The 16,421-nt window shown below is 56.3% G+C and overlaps 2 protein-coding genes across 2 annotated transcripts; one reads left to right on the top strand and one right to left on the bottom strand.

Annotated features, from left to right (window-relative positions):
- The first annotated feature begins 637 nt into the window (after positions 1–637).
- MFSD12 (major facilitator superfamily domain containing 12) lies at positions 638–10,586 on the top strand. Its single transcript, XM_028159238.2, has 10 exons — positions 638–1,098; positions 3,998–4,208; positions 6,529–6,667; positions 6,792–6,974; positions 7,254–7,346; positions 7,436–7,528; positions 8,490–8,660; positions 8,753–8,847; positions 9,798–9,928; positions 10,022–10,586. Coding segments are annotated over exons 1-10 (1,416 nt in total). The 5' UTR covers positions 638–800; the 3' UTR covers positions 10,024–10,586.
- On the bottom strand, positions 10,544–14,018 carry TEKTIP1 (tektin bundle interacting protein 1). The gene is made up of 4 exons (XM_008150770.3): positions 13,656–14,018; positions 11,068–11,306; positions 10,853–10,978; positions 10,544–10,758 (listed from the first exon to the last, which is right to left on the bottom strand). The coding sequence occupies exons 1-4, from the start codon at positions 13,736–13,738 to the stop codon at positions 10,580–10,582; spliced, it is 627 nt and encodes a 208-aa protein (XP_008148992.1). The 5' UTR covers positions 13,739–14,018; the 3' UTR covers positions 10,544–10,579.
- Positions 14,019–16,421: the final 2,403 nt, after the last annotated feature.

Genomic DNA, 16,421 nt, shown 5'->3' on the forward strand with positions numbered 1-16,421 from the left:
AGCACGGCCTCCCGAGTGCGTGCCCCTGACTCGCTGGCAGGTGAGCACCCTCCCCGGCTCTTTGGGCGTGTTTGTGCTTCTGGCCTGTGGAATAGGAGAGACTTGCTCCGCCTCCCGCCCAGCTGGGATGAGTAAATCCACGTGGGGCGTTGGCACAACTGGCGCTCATTAAATGCCAGCTGGTGTTATTATGACGCTTATCCCCATTATTATCCTTAATAACTAATTAATTAGAACTAATGCGTCCTCTCCGCGCCCAATTGGGTGTCTCTGGCCGCAAAGTCACCGGACCCCGTGGAGAGTAAGACCTTCCCCCCAACACACATCCCAGCTCACCCCATTCTCCCCAGCCCACATTCGGCCTGGTAAAGCTGCGGACAAGGCTTGGGTGGCGCGGGCCCGGCAACCGGAGTCTGGGTGGGGACGACCCTTGCGTCTCCGCCAACTTCGTGGTGAGGGGTCCCAGAAGCCCAAACGACCGTGGAGCGCTAGGACCCCGCAGCTCCGTCGGAGCCGGGTGTGTAGGCCCAGCTAACCCCTAGACCACGCCCATCTACACGATGATTGGCTCTCCACACCCGGCACGCGGCCCCGATTGGCGGAGGGGGCCGCTGCTCCCTGGGTGCCCCTCCTCTCCCGGACCGTAGTCTCTGGTCCACCGGCTCCAGGGCCGCAGGAGCGCTCGGCGGGGCGGACGGGCGGACGTAGTCGGTGGTGGGGAGAGAGGGGCTCCCACAGTCGGGTTCGGGGGTCCCGTTTGCGGCGCATCCGACGGCCCAGGCCGTGTCCGGAGTGCTGCCATGGGCCCGGGGCCCCCGACGGCCGGAGCTGGGGCGCCCCCGCGGCCGCTGTCCCTGACGGCGCGGCTGAGCTACGCCGTGGGCCACTTCCTCAACGACCTGTGCGCGTCCATGTGGTTCACCTACCTGCTGGTCTACCTGCACTCGGTGCGCGCCTACAGCTCGCGCGGCGCCGGGGTATTGCTGCTGCTCGGCCAGGTGGCCGACGGGCTCTGCACGCCTCTTGTGGGCTACGAGGCCGACCGCGCCGCCGGCCGCTGCGCCCGCTGCGGGCCTCGCAAGTCCTGGCACCTGGTTGGTAAGTCGCGGCCAAGCTGCTCCCATTCACCTGCCTGCCCGGTGCCCCCAGTGGCCAGACCTTCCCCTCTGTGTCTGCCCCAGTGCCTGAGCCAACCCCTCTGCTTAACTACCCTGCCCCCCTTCTGTCTCTCTGTCCCATGGCCTGAACCTGCCCCGTTGTCTGTCACATGACCTGAGCCTTCTGTCTCTGCCCCACGCCCTGAGTCTTCTCCCTCTGTCTGCCTCATGGCTGCTGCCTGACCTGTCAAGCCCCCTTCATCTGACTCAGTTGGTGTGACCTTCTAGTGTCTCTTCCCTTTGACCCCTGGGGGCTCCCTGAACCATCTTCGGGCTGGGTCTGACTGCCCAGTGCCTCCGCTGTCCATCTGTCTTGTCTGGCTTGACCTCTCCATCTCTCTATCCGGGTGACCACCAGGACCTGGTCTGAGTGAGGGCCAGACTAGAGCCCCCTCTGTCAGGCTGTCCATTCTCCAGTGCTCTCTGTCCGTCCCCACCCCAATTTGGGCAACGTGGAGCTTGGGCGTTTTTGGGGAGCTGCCCTGGCAGCTGAGAGTTAAGTTGGGGGCAGGTAAGACAGAAGGGTCAGGGGTCTGTACCTGACTAATGGGATGGGGTCTGCTGGACAGGTAGTGGGGTCGCCCTCTGGCCTGGGGCCTTTGCCTGCCTAGAGGGCTGTTGGGGAGGGTGAGCAGCAGGTCCCAGGGGACTGGGGTGCCTGCCCTGTGTGGGCTGATGATAAGCCTGTGTCCATGCACCCTTCTCTGCCCGCCCAGGCCTTGAGCTTTGAGATTAGCCCTGGCCACTCTCCCTGCTGTTTCTCCCCTGGCACTAGTGCCCACCGCAGCCTGGCATTGGGGGCCCTCCAGGCATTTCAGGAGGCAGGACCGGGAATCCTGCCACTCGGGGAACTCTGGAATTCTGGGTGGCAGCTTTTTAGAAGGCCGGAGGGGAGTGAGACAGTGATTTACCCTGGGCCCTTTTGAGTGACATTTTTGCCAGGTGAACAGATCTCCAAATGGCCGGAGGGTGGCTTGCTGTGGCCACATCCTGAGGGTGGATTTCAGGTTTGTCAGGTCTGAGGTTGCCCGGCCTGTTCTTGGGCCACTTTAGACTGCTGGACACTCCGTGAGTGTCCCCCCTGACCCCAGGAAGAACTTGATTTCCCCCCGCAGAGGTGGGTGTTAGGGGTGCTGAGGGCACTTTTGTAAATAAAGAACTGAAGGGTTTGTGTTTATGTAAATCAGGCCTGGGGGATGAGTGCCCCAGCCAGACACCAAGGTCTCCACCTGCACCCCTTCCCCACCTTCAGGCGGAGGACCTGTGGGGAGAGGAAGCTGGGGAAGCCCCTCATAATGCCTGATAAGGTGACTAGAGCAGTCACCCCAGCAAGTGCCCACTTCTCTGTTTGCCCCCGAGTCTGTGGGGGGTGGTGGTAAACTCACTCTTTCCCTAACAAGCCCTCCCAGCTGCCCTGTCTAGCCTAGAGAGGCCCATCAAAGCTAGACATGGATGCTCCTGTGAGGTCCAGGCTGGCAGGTGAATGGACCGGGCTTCATAAGAAAGAAGCAGAGCTCTGGTGGACAGGAAATTGCCTTTGGGGTTTTGAAGGACGAATAAAAGTGTGCTTATGCGTGTGTGTGGGGCACATTCCAAGTAGTTGAAAGAGCTTGTGTAAAGGTGTGAAATATCATGGCTTTGAGGCTGCTGAGGTGGGCAGTAGCTCAGGGTAGTGGCCGCTTTCACACATTAACTCTCAATTCTCACATCGACCTCAGGAAGCAGGTATTTCCATTTTCTGGAAACTGAGGCCCCGAGAGCAAAGTCACATGTCCAAGGTCCCCCAGCCAGTCAGCCTCTCTCTAACAATGGTTAACTGGACTGGGCAGCGGCAGGCTGGAGTCCACCCAGGGCTGCACATTCTTCCGACCACAGTCTTCAGTTGGTGCTTGGCCTGCATTTGTCCAGGATGCCCCTCCCAGTTCCAGAGAAAGAACCAGCCTGGTTTTAGTTTCATTTCCTGATCCCAGAGCTGTGGGGGCGAGCCCAGGGTCTGGGGATGAGGTCACCTCCGGAGCCTGGGGGAGTAGGGAAGTCCGGCTGCCAGACTCCTTCCAGGCTCAGGGATGGGAGGAAAGGGGCTTTGATAGATCTGGGACCCATCCCAGCAGGGCCCACAGTCTGGTGGGGTAGGCAAGCAGGAAACAAGCAGACAGACAGACAGACAGATAAGAATTTCTGTGTGCTGAGGGGCGAGAGGAAAAGAAAGCAGGGTCCAGAATAGACCCGATTGAATTGGCAAGGGGATTGTCAGTGACTGAGCTGATCAGGGAGGGCTTCTTTGAGGAGGTGGCATTTGAGTCGAGTCCTGAGGGATGGAAAGAAGAGCATTCCAGGCAGAGGGCACAGCATGTGCAAAGGTCCGGAGGCAGGCCTGTGCCTGGCATGTTGGAAGAGCCCTGTGTGGCTAGAGTGAGCAAAGGGGCAGGGAGGGGACGAGGGCAGGTTGTGCAGGGCCTTGGGGAGGACTTGGGCTTGTTCTGAGATATTGGAATGTTTGCCAGGGACAGGTCCCCTTATGAGCTGAGGGGACTCTGGGGCTTATGGAGGGCAGGGTCCAGCCTCACCTGACCGCCTGACTCCTGGTGGCCCACAGGATTCTTGATAGGAACTGGGGAGGAAAAGGCTCGCTCCTGGGAAGGGGATGCTGTGGGTGTAAAGGGTGTGTCTGTAGTGGGTGGTTTTCCAGGGGACCCCACAGCATCCTTTCAACCTGCTGTGTGACCTCGGGCTCTCTGTGCTTCCGTGTCCCCACCTGTCATCAGGGGCAACCCCAGGGAGCCCTGGGCCACTGTGGGAAGGTCGGGCGTATGACCTCCCCCTACTCTGCCCATCCACAGGCACCATCTGCGTTCTGCTCTCCTTCCCTTTCATCTTCAGCCCCTGCCTGGGCTGTGGGGCATCCACACCCGAGTGGGCCGCCCTCCTCTACTACGGGCCCTTCATTGTCATCTTCCAGTTTGGCTGGGCCGCTACACAGATTGCCCACCTCAGCCTCATCCCCGAGCTCGTCACCAATGACCACGAGAAGGTGGAGCTCACAGCTCTCAGGTACTGCCCGGCAAGGCAGGGTGGGGAGGGCACGTGCCCAGCAGGTGAGGACAGGGTCACACCTCGGGGACTCTCAGCCCCAGCTTATGCATCTGTAACATAGTAGATCAGTCACCACAGAGCGGCTTCAAACAGCATGTGTTTATCATGCCATGGTTTCTATGGGTTAAGAGGCTGTCTCCGTTGGGTTTTCTGCTTCAGTGTCAGTCCTGAGGCTAGAGCTGGTCTCATCTGAGACTTGGGGTCCCTCTGTCCTGCTCATGTAGTTGGTGGCAGAATGAATTTTCTTTTTAAAAATATATTTTTATTGATTTCAGAGAGGGAGGGAGAGGGAGAGAAACAAACATCAATGATGAGAATCATTGATCGGCTGTCTCCTGCACGCCCCCTACTGGGGAATCGAGGCCAAAACCTGGGCATATGCCCTTGACCGGAATCGAACCTGGAACCCTTCAGTCTGCAAGCCGACGCTCTATCCACTGAGCCAAACCAGCTAGGGCTGAATTTTTTTTTTTAATTTTCTTTTTTAAAAATTGATTTTTAGAGAGAGAGGGAGGGAGAGGGAGAGAGAGAGAGAGAGAAACGATGTGAGAGAGAACAATGATAGGCTGCCTCATGCATGCCACCTACCGGGGATCAAGCCCACAACCCAGGCATGTGCCCTAACTAGGAATCGAACTGGCAACCTTCCACTGCATGGGATGATGCCCAACCAACCGAGCCACGCTGGCCAGGGCCAGAATTCATTTTCTTACAGATGTAGAGCTCATGGTGGCTTGCTGATTCTTTGACACCAGCAAGAGAGTCAGATCTCAGGGATGGCTTAAGCCCTTTTTCTAAGAATCACCTGAGAAGGTCAGGCCCACCCAGGATAATCTCCTTTAATTACATCGGAAAAATCCCTTCACCTGTAGCACAGAAGCTGCCTAAATATGGGTGTGATATCCCATCATATTCAAAGGTCCCATCCCCAAGGGGAGGGATCAGGCATGGCAGGACCAGGGCAGGCGAGTCTCCAGAGCCATCTTACAATCCTGCCTACCCACAGTTGGTGCCCATCTTACCCAGCACTTGCTTGAGGTGCTAAAGGAGGTTATTCTGGTGATGCTCATGGGAGCATTTATGAAGTGCTTGCTGTATGCCAGGCACAGTTCTGAGCCCTTCACATGGTTAGCTTCTTTAACCTTCACAACACACGCAGGTTGTCACGTGCCCAAGGCCAGACCAAAGTGCCTGTGGGACATGTGCATTACGGAAAAGGACGTGGCAGTTCCCGCCCGAAGGGAGGGTGCATGTGAGGGTCGCCGGTGCTGCTGGAGCTCGCAGAGCCCAGCTGACCGTTGGCGCCCGGTGAGTGCATGTTCCTCTTGCTGTTTGGCAGCATCTTTGTTGAGGGTCCTGCCTGTCTCCAGCTCAGCCTGTTTGGGCCCAGTTTGGCCTGCTCCCCACCCCTTTGAGTTCCCCATTATGGCTGAGAGCTGCAAGCACTAACGACGGGTTGCTCAATGCCCGGGCCCTTGAGGGCCCCAGATGTTAGGGGTCAGGCTAGGCCAGGCCAAGCATTGGTGCACTTTCTACCTGCAAGTGCTTTATTGCCAGCGTTGTGTCATCTTCACTGGGACCTCTGGGTATTGTTCTTACATTTATTTATATTTTTATTGATTTCAGAGAGGAAGGGAGAGAGATAGAAATGTCAATGATGAGAATCATTGATCGGCTGCCTCCTGCACGCCCCCTACTGGGGATCGAGCCTGCAACCTAGGCATGTGCCCCATGAAACCGTGACCTCGTGGTACATAGGTCAATGCTCAACCACCGACCCACACCGGCCTGGCTGTTCTCTTACTTTTAGAAAGGGTAACTGAGTCCTGGTGAGATGCAGAGGTTGCTCCTCCCCTGACCTTCCTAGCCCCTGAAGGGATATCATGCCGGGGCTGCAGGCAAGAGCAGACCCAGATGATTGTAGACCTTGCCCTGCTGAAGCCCAGGATCTTGGTACCAAGAATTCCAGAATCCTGGCTTCTGAGCTTCTTGGGTTCTCAGACTTGACTGGACCCTACTTTGGCTGAGTCTCTGCATCCCAGCGCCCTGTCATGGTGGTTGAGGGTCAGAGTTGTAAACCATCAGACAACATGCAGGCTGGGTAAGCTGGGGCCAGCAGGGGCTTCCCTGGGGCCACCCAAGGTTTGGTGGCTGAAATGATCTGTCACCCAGAGGTTCCCCAGACACCACAAGCAGCTCTCACTGTGTGGCTGCTGGAGAGGAAGTGGCCCTGTGGTTTCCTGGGCTGCCATGCTGAGGCCTCGCCTGTCCTCACCAGGTACGCCTTCACTGTGGTGGCCAATATCACCGTCTATGGTGCCGCCTGGCTCCTGCTCCACCTGCAGGCCTCTTCACACCTGGGGCCCACCCCGGATGTCAGTGACCAGCTGGGGGTCCAAGATGTGCCAGTATTTCGGGTGAGCTGGGGTCGGGGAGGGGGCCAAGGATGTTGCTGGCAGGATGGGATCTCCCCCCAGGCCCTGAACTTGGGCCTGGGCCGTGAGAGCCACTGCTGATGCCTCCTTTTCTATGGATCCTCAGAACCTCTCCCTTTTGGTGGTGGGCATTGGCGCCATCTTCTCACTGCTGTTCCACCTGGGCACCAGGGAGGGGCGCAAGCAGCTGGTGGAGGAGCCAGATGAACACAGCCCCCTGTTGGCCCCCACCACGGCCCGCCCCTTGCTGCTCTGGAAACACTGGCTGCGGCAGCCGGCCTTTTACCAGGTATGTGATGGGGCAGAGCTGGCTGGAGTGGATGCCTGTCTCCCACCTGGCCCTTACTCTGGGGCTGCAGACAGGATGGCCAGCAGATGAGCAACAGATTTTCCATCTCACAGCAGGGCAGACATTGCAAATCAGTTACCACTTTCTTCTCCCCGGGACCAGCTATGGTCCCTAATGGTGGATCAGGTGTCAGCTGAAGCGAGGCCCTCAGTGTCCTCTGCTGGTGGAAGTGGGAGGGCCCTTTCTGACCCCTGAACCAGTCCCTCTGTTTGCCCATAGGTGGGCTTCCTGTACATGAGCACGAGGCTCATCGTGAACCTGTCCCAGACGTACATGGCCATGTACCTCACCTACTCCCTCAACCTGCCCAAGGTGAGCTGGGGAGGGTGGGCCAGGGCTGTGGGGTGGCTCCTGAGCCCAAGGAGGCCCACCTGACACGCCCATGTCCTCTGCCCCAACAGAAGTTCATCGCCACCATCCCACTGGTGATGTATCTCAGCGGTTTCTTCTCCTCCTTCCTCATGAACCCGGTCAACAAGTGGATCGGGAGGAATGTGAGTGTGTGGGTTGGTGGGGAGCGGTGGGGCATGCCATAGACAAGGACCCTCAGAACTCAGATGCACAGAACACAGGTAATTGCATACCTCAGCCTCTACACCTTGTAGCTGCCCTGTGTCGCAGATCCATGTTCTAGAATCCTGGTTTCTGAGTGTCTTGGGGCTGCAGAGCTCTAGAAATTTCTATGCTGACCATGTGCTAGCCAGGGTGGCTATTCACTTTTTTTAGGGTGGCTATTTAGTACTTGAAATATGGCAGGCATGATAGAAGAACTGAATGTTTTGCCGAAACCGGTTTGGCTCGGTGGATAGAGCGTCGGCCTGTGGACTGAAGGGTCCCAGGTTCGATTCCGGTCAAGGGCATGTACCTTGGTTGCGGGCACATCCCCAGTGGGGAGTGTGCAGGAGGCAGCTGATCAATGTTTCTCTCTCATCGATGTTTCTAACTCTCTATCCCTCTCCCTTCCTCTCTGTAAAAAAATCAATAAAATATATTTTTAAAAAAAGAACTGCATGTTTTATTAAAACATTTTTAAAATGTATTTTTATTGATTTCAGAGCAGAAGGGAGAGAGAAACATCAATGATGAGTCATTGTCTGGCTGCCTCCTGCACCTACTGCACAGGGGATTGAGCCTATAACCCGGGCATGTGCCCTGATCAGGAATCATACCGTGACCTCCTGGTTCATAGGTCAATGCTCAACCATTGAGCCATGCTAGCTGGGCCATTTTATTTCATTTTAATTGATTTGCACTTAAGATGTAAATAGCCACCTGTCCCTCAACTGTCAGTTCCTGGGTGAGGTCAGAGCTGGGGGCTCCTTAGGGATGGTCCAACTTGACCCCCTCACTTTCTGGGGTTAGGGACTAGGTGGTGGTGGGTTGAAGACCAGAGAGGGCAAGCGCCAGGCTAGGAGCCTCACAGTGAGGCGGGCCTGATGCTGGTCTCTCCTGCAGATGACTTACTTCGTGGGCCTTCTGGTGATCCTGGCCTTTGCGGCCTGGGTGGCATTGGCAGATGGGCTGGGTGTAGCTGTCTATGCAGCGGCTGTGCTGTTGGGCATGGGCTGTGCCACCATCCTTGTCACCTCACTGGCCATGACAGCTGACCTCATCGGCCCCCACACGGTAGGGCTGGTGGGCAGGGCTGGGTGGGGGCTGGGGCCCAGGGCCCAGGGCCCAGGCCAAGAGTGCTAACCTCCCTGCCTGTGTCCTCCCAGCACAGCGGAGCCTTTGTGTACGGCGCCATGAGCTTCTCGGATAAGGTAGCCAACGGGCTGGCAGTCATGGTCATCCAGAGCCTGTACCCCTGCTCGTGAGTGTGACTCATTTGTAGTTCATGTAGCAAAGGCGTGCTAGTGTGTGCCAGGTAATCTCCAGGTCTAGGGTATTGGGGGAATGTGAGTGGGCGGTGCTACAGGGGAGCCAGCCTCTGTGTCACTCAGACCCTCAGAGCCTGGGATTTCAGTCCTAGACGATTCTAGACCACCGAGTTCTCGCCTTATAGAAGCCCAGGATCTGGGAACCAGAACTAGCCTGGTCTTTTGTCGTCATGGAGTTGGGGGTAATACAAACCATGTTAACCACAGGAATAAATGTGTGATCCAGACCAGGGGCCAGGCGGGTGAAGGACACCACCTATGGAGGCCTGATGGGTGCAGGAGGTCAGGGAGGACTTCCTTGAGGAGGTGACACTGGTCCTGAGACCTGGTGGATCTCAGGGAGTTCTAGGCAAATGGGAAGGAATAGCCAGTGCAAAGGCCCTGGAGCAGGACCAGGCCTGGTGTGTTGGAAGAACACAATGGAGGCCCGTGTAGCTGGAGCAGAGTGAGTGAAGGGGAGAGAGAGGGGGGAGAGGTTTGTGGAGGACTTGGGCTTTTACCCCAAGGGAGTTGGGGAGCCCTGCCTCAGGTGCTTACAGGCGCCCTCTTGTGGCTGCCTCCAGAAGGACAGTCTGTGTGGAAGGGGAGGGCTGGAGCCTTGGCAGAAACATCTACACTGGTCCAGGTGGGTGATGATGGGCTGGACCAGGTGGAGGTAGAGGAAGGGGGAGTAGTGGAAAGAACTGGGATAGACTTTGAAGGCATAGCTGGTAGTATTGGCTGAAGTGTCATGCGGGAGGAAGAAAGGTGGTCAAGGGTGACCCCCAGGTTCTGGCCTGAGTGCTGGGAAAGACAGGGCGGCCTGAAACTGAGGTGGGCGGAGTAAGAGGCCCAGGCTCCCCACAAATGTCTGCTCACCTGCTCTGTCCTCCCCCTTCCCCAGCTCGGAGCTCTGCTGCAGGGCCTGCGTAGGCTTCTACCACTGGGTGATGGTGGCTGTGACAGGCGGCGTAGGTGTGGCCGCTGCCCTCTCTCTGTGCAGTCTCCTCATTTGGCCCATCCGCCTGCGGAGTTGTAAGTTGTAGACACTCCCCTCCATTCCCAACCTGGTCATGGGTGGGAGGACTGGGGCAGGCCCCATGCTCACTTAACCCCCTTCTCTTGCAGGAGTCCCTGGAGCTCAACCCTGACATTCCCATATGGCCTCCTGCCCTATGCAAATGAGCTGCAACTGTGCACATCCCATGTCCTGCTCCTCAGGTCTCCACCTTCCTCTTGCCTGGCTGCAGGGAGGGTGGGTGAGGACAAGAGGGGCTGGACCCCATCGGCTCATCTCCACGGGGGCGAGACACATAGCTAAGCCTTCTGGTATCGGGAGCCCATGGGTCCTCATAGATTTGGGGGTGCCTAAGCCTAACTTTAATGGATGACTTGGGGTGCCCTTGCTATGTTGTATGGAGCTGCCCTGAACTCAGCTCCCCCTCACCCCTGGTCCAGCTAGGGTCTCCAGGGTGCTGCTGGCAGTGAATAAAGAGCTGCTCACAGGAAGGACTGGCCTCAGCTGTCTTCCTGGGCCTGGGACGGGGAGGGCAGTAGGGGTCCCTATTCTGGTCACTGAGGTCTTGGCTAGTAACTCCCTTTACCTGGCCGACCAGTGCCCCAGTCCCCAGATGTAGGCAGACACCTGAGGAGAGGCACAGTGTCCCCACAGAGGGACGGTCTTTATCAGACAGTGGGCATGTAGATGGGTGAGGACCGCTGGCCAGTGGATGGGCAATAGGGTTCCAGGTCCCACTGCCGGTAGTTCTGGGTTGTGTAGAGCGGACGCTGCATTGCTGACAGGTAGGGCACGTAGTCCGACACCCGCCCCAGCGGCTCCACCCCATATTGGTGCCTGTTGACCACTGTGGGACAGGACCCAAGTCACCTCCTGGCTCCAGTTTCCTGGACCCAGGCAGTTTTACCCCCATCCCTTGGCCCCTGTGATGCCAGCCTCACCATATTCCTTGCCCCAGATGGGTCTGTCTTTCCACAGCATGGCCCCCCACCGCGTGCTGGGGGCCCTGTACTGAGCGGGCATGATGGGGTCATACCAGGCAGACTCCCGGAGGCACTGGGTTTGGTCTGCAGGGAGAGTGGGAGAGAAGGTCATCTTTGGCCCTTGACCTCCCCTTGGGGCTGGCGAGGGTCAAAGTGGGTGGCCAGGCACGCACCTGAGGGCATGCTGTGCTTCCGGTGGCTATGGCATCCATGCCAGTGGGCATAAGCCTCCCGGTAGGGGCAATCCAGGGCCCTTGGGAGCGTGTACCAGGCTTCACGGGGGTCCGAATTGGTTAGGCCGGTGTACCATGTCTGGCCGGCAGAGTCACGTCCCATGGGTGTGTACTTCCAGCGCACTGCCTGCTTGATGGCTGGTGTCCAGCGGGGCCCCTCCAGGGACAGGTAGTCATCACTAAGGGTCAAGGTAGGGGACAGAGGCTAAGCTGTGGCTGTCCCCTGCCCCTCCCTGGGCCACAGCTTGCCCATCTCTAGAATGGGTCTTTTGCCCTCACTGCCACATGCTGTGACATGGAGGAGGGTGCAAAGGCCCAGCCCACACTGCAGAGGGCCTTCCTCCAGCCCCACTTGGCCATGTGTCCTCAGCACTGGACACTCCTGCCCAGGCTGGCAGGGGAGAGGCCCCTCCTCTCTGCCACATCCTCCCCAGAACCCTCACTTAACCTTTCATCTTTTCTGGCCTCTCCCCCAAGGGACACTAGGGAGCGAGGATATAAAAGCTCTGGCCACCCCTGTGGTCCCAAGCCCTTGTCCAGCCTCCTAGATGCACAGACTCCTTCCTCAGGCAGCCCCTTGGTCCTCAGCTGATGAGTGGCTGAGAGCGAGCATGTGGGGTGCCCACCCAGTCATCAGGGCCCACTGGGAGTGAGGACAGGCTTCCACTTAAAGAACAAACTGTAGCTATTCATCTGTGCCTATTCCAGAGGGCATCTCTGGTGCCAGAGCTTGTCTAGGTTGAGAACACAAGCAAACTGAGAAAGTAGGTGGGGGAAGGATGAGGGAGGGAGGAGTCCACTCCAGCTGAAGGGAGTAATGTGCATTGGCTCTGGGGCAGCAGAGGACAGTTTAAGGAACAAAGGGCTGCAGTGCAGAGGTTTGTGGAAATATGCTAATGAGGGAAAAACCAAACCTTAATGAGGTACCATTAAAACTAAAAAAAAAGCAGAGCCCTGACCGGGCAGCTCAGTTGGTTAAAGCACTGTCCCCATACGCCAAGATTTCCGGTTTGATCCCTGATCAGGGTACATACAAGAATCAACTAAGAATGTATAAATAAGTGGAACAATAAATTGATGTGTCCCCCCACCCTCTAAAATCAGTTTTTAAAGAAGGCAGAAAAAAACAATGCTGTTCACGTGAAGCTGCAGGGAAACTTGCTTAAGCATAAACCTCACATGGCAGTTCCTTCTGGAATGCATCCTAATAGCAGCACTGCCCGAGGGACAAAGATGTGCGTGCGCTCTAACCCAGTGAGCTCGCTCCTGGAAAGTCACCGGTGACGAGATTGGCTGCCCCAGGACGCCTCAGCAGGACCGCTGATAAAACGCTGTTATCGCTGCCATGCGCAGAGAACCCGGCTAGTTCTCCCTCCAGATTTAATGGGAGAATCAAAACTAGAAATGCACGGTCTGGTAAAAGGTGGGACGAGCCTGGTAGGTTCGGGAACATCAGTCTCAGAAACCTGGCACAGACTGGACCTGCCACCCAAAGGGACATTTCAAGGTCACCTGGGGTACCCCACCCTTTTGAAACAAAGATTTCTAAACTGCAAAATGCACATGGTTTGTAAAATGCAATTAAAATGCTCTAATGTAATATACAATGAACAGTGAGTATCCCTTTACCCCAGCCATCAGCCTGGACCTAATTTCTTCTTCCAGAAACGGGCAGTACATGCATGTCCCTGGTAGTACAGAATGTGGGAACTTGCACTGTTTCACATCTCCCCCCCCCCCCCCCCTTGTATATGGAGTGGCACAAAGAACACTCATAATTTTGTTTTTACGGCCGCAAAATAATCATAACTTATTCAAACAGCCACTTATTAATGGGTACTCCACTGGGTTGAGCGTTCCTCACAATTTACGTCCACCTGGAACCTCACAACATGAACTTATTTGGAAATGGGAACTTAGCAGATAGAACTTAAGATGAGGTCATAGTGGGGTAGGGTGGGTCCTGGTGTCCTTATAAGGACGGGAATCTGGACACACACACAGGAGGTCGATAAGGAAGGCAGGTGTCTACAAGCTGAGGGACACAAAGAATTGCTAGTAAATCACCAGAAGCTAGGAGAAAACGGAACAGATTTTCTACCCTAGTCTCGGAAGGAACTAGCCCTGCTGACATCTCGATCATGGATTTCTGGTCTCCAGAACTTGGGAGAGAATAAATTCCTGGTAATTAAGCTACCCAGTGTGTGTTACAGCAATCCCAGGAAACGCCTAGATACCTACTTTCTCAGTTTGCTGTGCGTGTGTTGTGCCCACAGTGAGGAATCTTGTGTGACTTGCGCCTCCTCCTCTCCCCACCAGTCTCCAAGCCTGCCTTGCTCTGACCATTAGCGGGGTGGGGGGAGGGGAGAGTACCCAGGTGCAGGTGGATGGGAGGTGCAGAGAGCAGACAAGTGAGGGTGCAGCACCAACATGCCTTTTTTTAAAGAATTAGACACTCAGGAAAAGCCAAAACAAATCCCATCACCCAATCCAGAAAGGCCGTGCCCGGGGGTCGGGTGGGCACTCACCTGTAGAGAGGTGGGGGGAAGTCCACTTCGAGGGTCCCCTGGGGGACATAGGACTGGGTAGCCTCCCGCCTCAGGGTCTGCATGTCTGCCTCTGGGTTCCTGGGTGCTCCTGCCTAGAAGGCCTGTGAGGCCATTGTTAAGCAACAAAGACCATTCTGGGTGTCCTGGCAATGCTGTTGGTAGCCTGGCTCCCATCCAGGCCACGCCCTCCTGCCCCCCCGCTGAGGGGCTGACAGGAGGAGGTGGGGCCACACCTGGTGGCTTGGGCCTCAGTGCTCCCCTCCTCCCCTCCCCACATCTCTACATGGGGGTCTCTAAGCCAGAGAGAGCTTCTGATGCTTAGGCCAGAACTGCCAGTCCCCAAGCCCTCCCTTCTCACCCACCCCCATCCAGTCCTCATGTTCCATATTACATCAGAGCAAAAACCTGCAAACAAATGTTCATAACAACATGATTCACAACCAGGAAGTGGAAACAACTAAATGCCCATTGACTAAACAAAATGGGTCCATCCATTCACACACGGAAATCTTCCTCAGCCATGAAGAGAAGTGCTACCACAATGGGGATGGGCCTTAAAACATGATGCTCAGGGAGAGAAGCCAGACACAAAAAGCCACATAGCGTGTGATCCATTTATGTGAAATGTCCAGAACAGGCACATCCAGAGACAGAAGGTGGGTTCATGGTTGCCAGGGGCTGAGGGTGACTATAAGTGGAGGTGTGGTTTTTTGGGAGGGCGATGGAAATGTTCTGGAATTAGAGGTGCTGTTTGCACAACATTGTGAATACACCAAATGCCACGGAATGTTCAGTTTAAGAAGTAAACATTAAGTTATGCATATTTTACCACAATTAAAAAGTATTAAAATCCACAATCTACCCTCTTTTCACCACCTCCACCTGGTCCGGGCCAGTCACAGCCTCCTCTGTGGCCTCTCTGTGCCCCTGCACCAGTGGTCAAGTCTCCACACACCGTTTTCCCTTCTCAACTCAGTACAAGGGCTCCCACATCTCTCAGGGTGGAGACCCAGGTCCTGCCCACAGCCCACCCATGAGTCCCTGCAAGACCTGCCCAGGCCCCTCCCTCCTTGCCCTCACTTCCTCCCCTTGTCCCCTCCACTTGCTCACTCTGCTGTACACAAGGGCCTCCTCACTGTTCTCCAACACTCCAGGAACTTCCTTTACACAGGCTGTAACGTCCTCTGCCAGATGTCTCCTGCTCTTCTTCGAACCCTTGCTCAAACGTCAGCTTTGTAGCAAGTCCTGCATCCGAAGCTGTCCTTTCCTAAAGCCTCCTCCTCCCATCACACAGCACACACCTCCCTCACACCTAACAGAAGCCCCATGGGGGCGGGTCTTGGGATCCGGCCTGTTTCGTTGTCTCCAGTGCCTAGGTGGGGGATCTTCCCCTGGAGGGAAAGGCCTGCAGTGCTCCAGTCACAGGAGGCTGCAAGGTCCCCTGTCTCCGCCCTGGGCTCTTAGGGCCTCACTGCTGCACTGGCCTCTGCCTCACCCTTAACTCCCTTTCCCCGAAAAGCTACATTCAATAATCAAAGGATGCCTGACAGACCATGCCCCACTGCTGACCTCAGTCATGTCAGGTGGCAGCAGCGCCTGCTCTGAGAGCTCCTGTGCAGCCTGCAGCCCCCATAGGCCCTCCCTCCCCTGCCCCATCTCACTGCCTGTGGAGACCACCACCCCCAACCCAGCTGCAAGGATGGTGTGAATGAATGTTATCCTTATCCCTACGAGATCATGAAATCAGGGACACAGGCATCCCTCAGACAGCTCACCCAGGGCAGGTTGCTCACCACCTGTTAGTGACCTTCAGGCTGGTCTGGGGCCTGCGCACTGCAGCTGTCAGCCACCCAGCCAGATGGCAGCCAGCCCCAGCCGTGCATGAGCCCACACCTGGTATAATGGCAATGATACTGCATTAGATGAGACACAAGGCTCACTCTGCAGCCCCCAGACCCGAAGGCTGGGGAACACACATTCCTCTCTGTTGTCTCAACTCCCAGGCGTGGGATTTGAGACACACAGAGCCAGCTCCTGGGCTCTTCGGCAGCTACACAGGGTGAGGATGTGGTAGGGTAGAATTGTTTTCTTATTTAAAAAACCAACTCAAGCAAAAATAACATGATGACCAATCAAAACACACACATCTATGTACACTGTCCTTGCTTGAGGCTATGCACAGATGCTGGGATGGGGCAGGGTCCCACCCTTCCCCAAATCCAAGCAGGTCCAGCTGGTCACCCCTCCTAAATGAAGGCTTTAAAAGCTGTGATTCCTGTCACCCCCAGGCGTGGTGGGGTGGGCCACGCCCTTCTCTAATGAGCCTTAAACATTTCTGGGACCCATCTACAAAACACAGAACAATCCAAAGAAAAGTCACAAATACATATATACACATGCACACACATGGCCGACTGCGGGGGGAACACTAAATGAGGGGGACCTAGAAGCAGAGCCAGAGTGACCTCCACCCCACCCCAGGCCTGCTCTGCCTTCTAGCCACACCTGGGTTCACCTCTCCCTCCAATTTCTCCCTCCAATTTCCCCAGCGTGGCCAGAGGACAACAGGGTGGGAGCAGGAACAGAGGCCACCTGGAAAGCTTCTGGGGGACCGGTGGTTACCCCCCTCCCCTCGCTTTCCTCTCTGGCTTCCCCGTGGTCATAGGCATGGTGGACAGGACACATGGGAAAGGAACCTGGGAGGAGGGTGAGGCACCACCCTTGGGCCACCTAGATCTGTACACC

This window comes from Eptesicus fuscus, chromosome 6 (genome assembly GCF_027574615.1).
Source record: "Eptesicus fuscus isolate TK198812 chromosome 6, DD_ASM_mEF_20220401, whole genome shotgun sequence".
Lineage (NCBI taxonomy): Eukaryota > Metazoa > Chordata > Mammalia > Chiroptera > Vespertilionidae > Eptesicus > Eptesicus fuscus.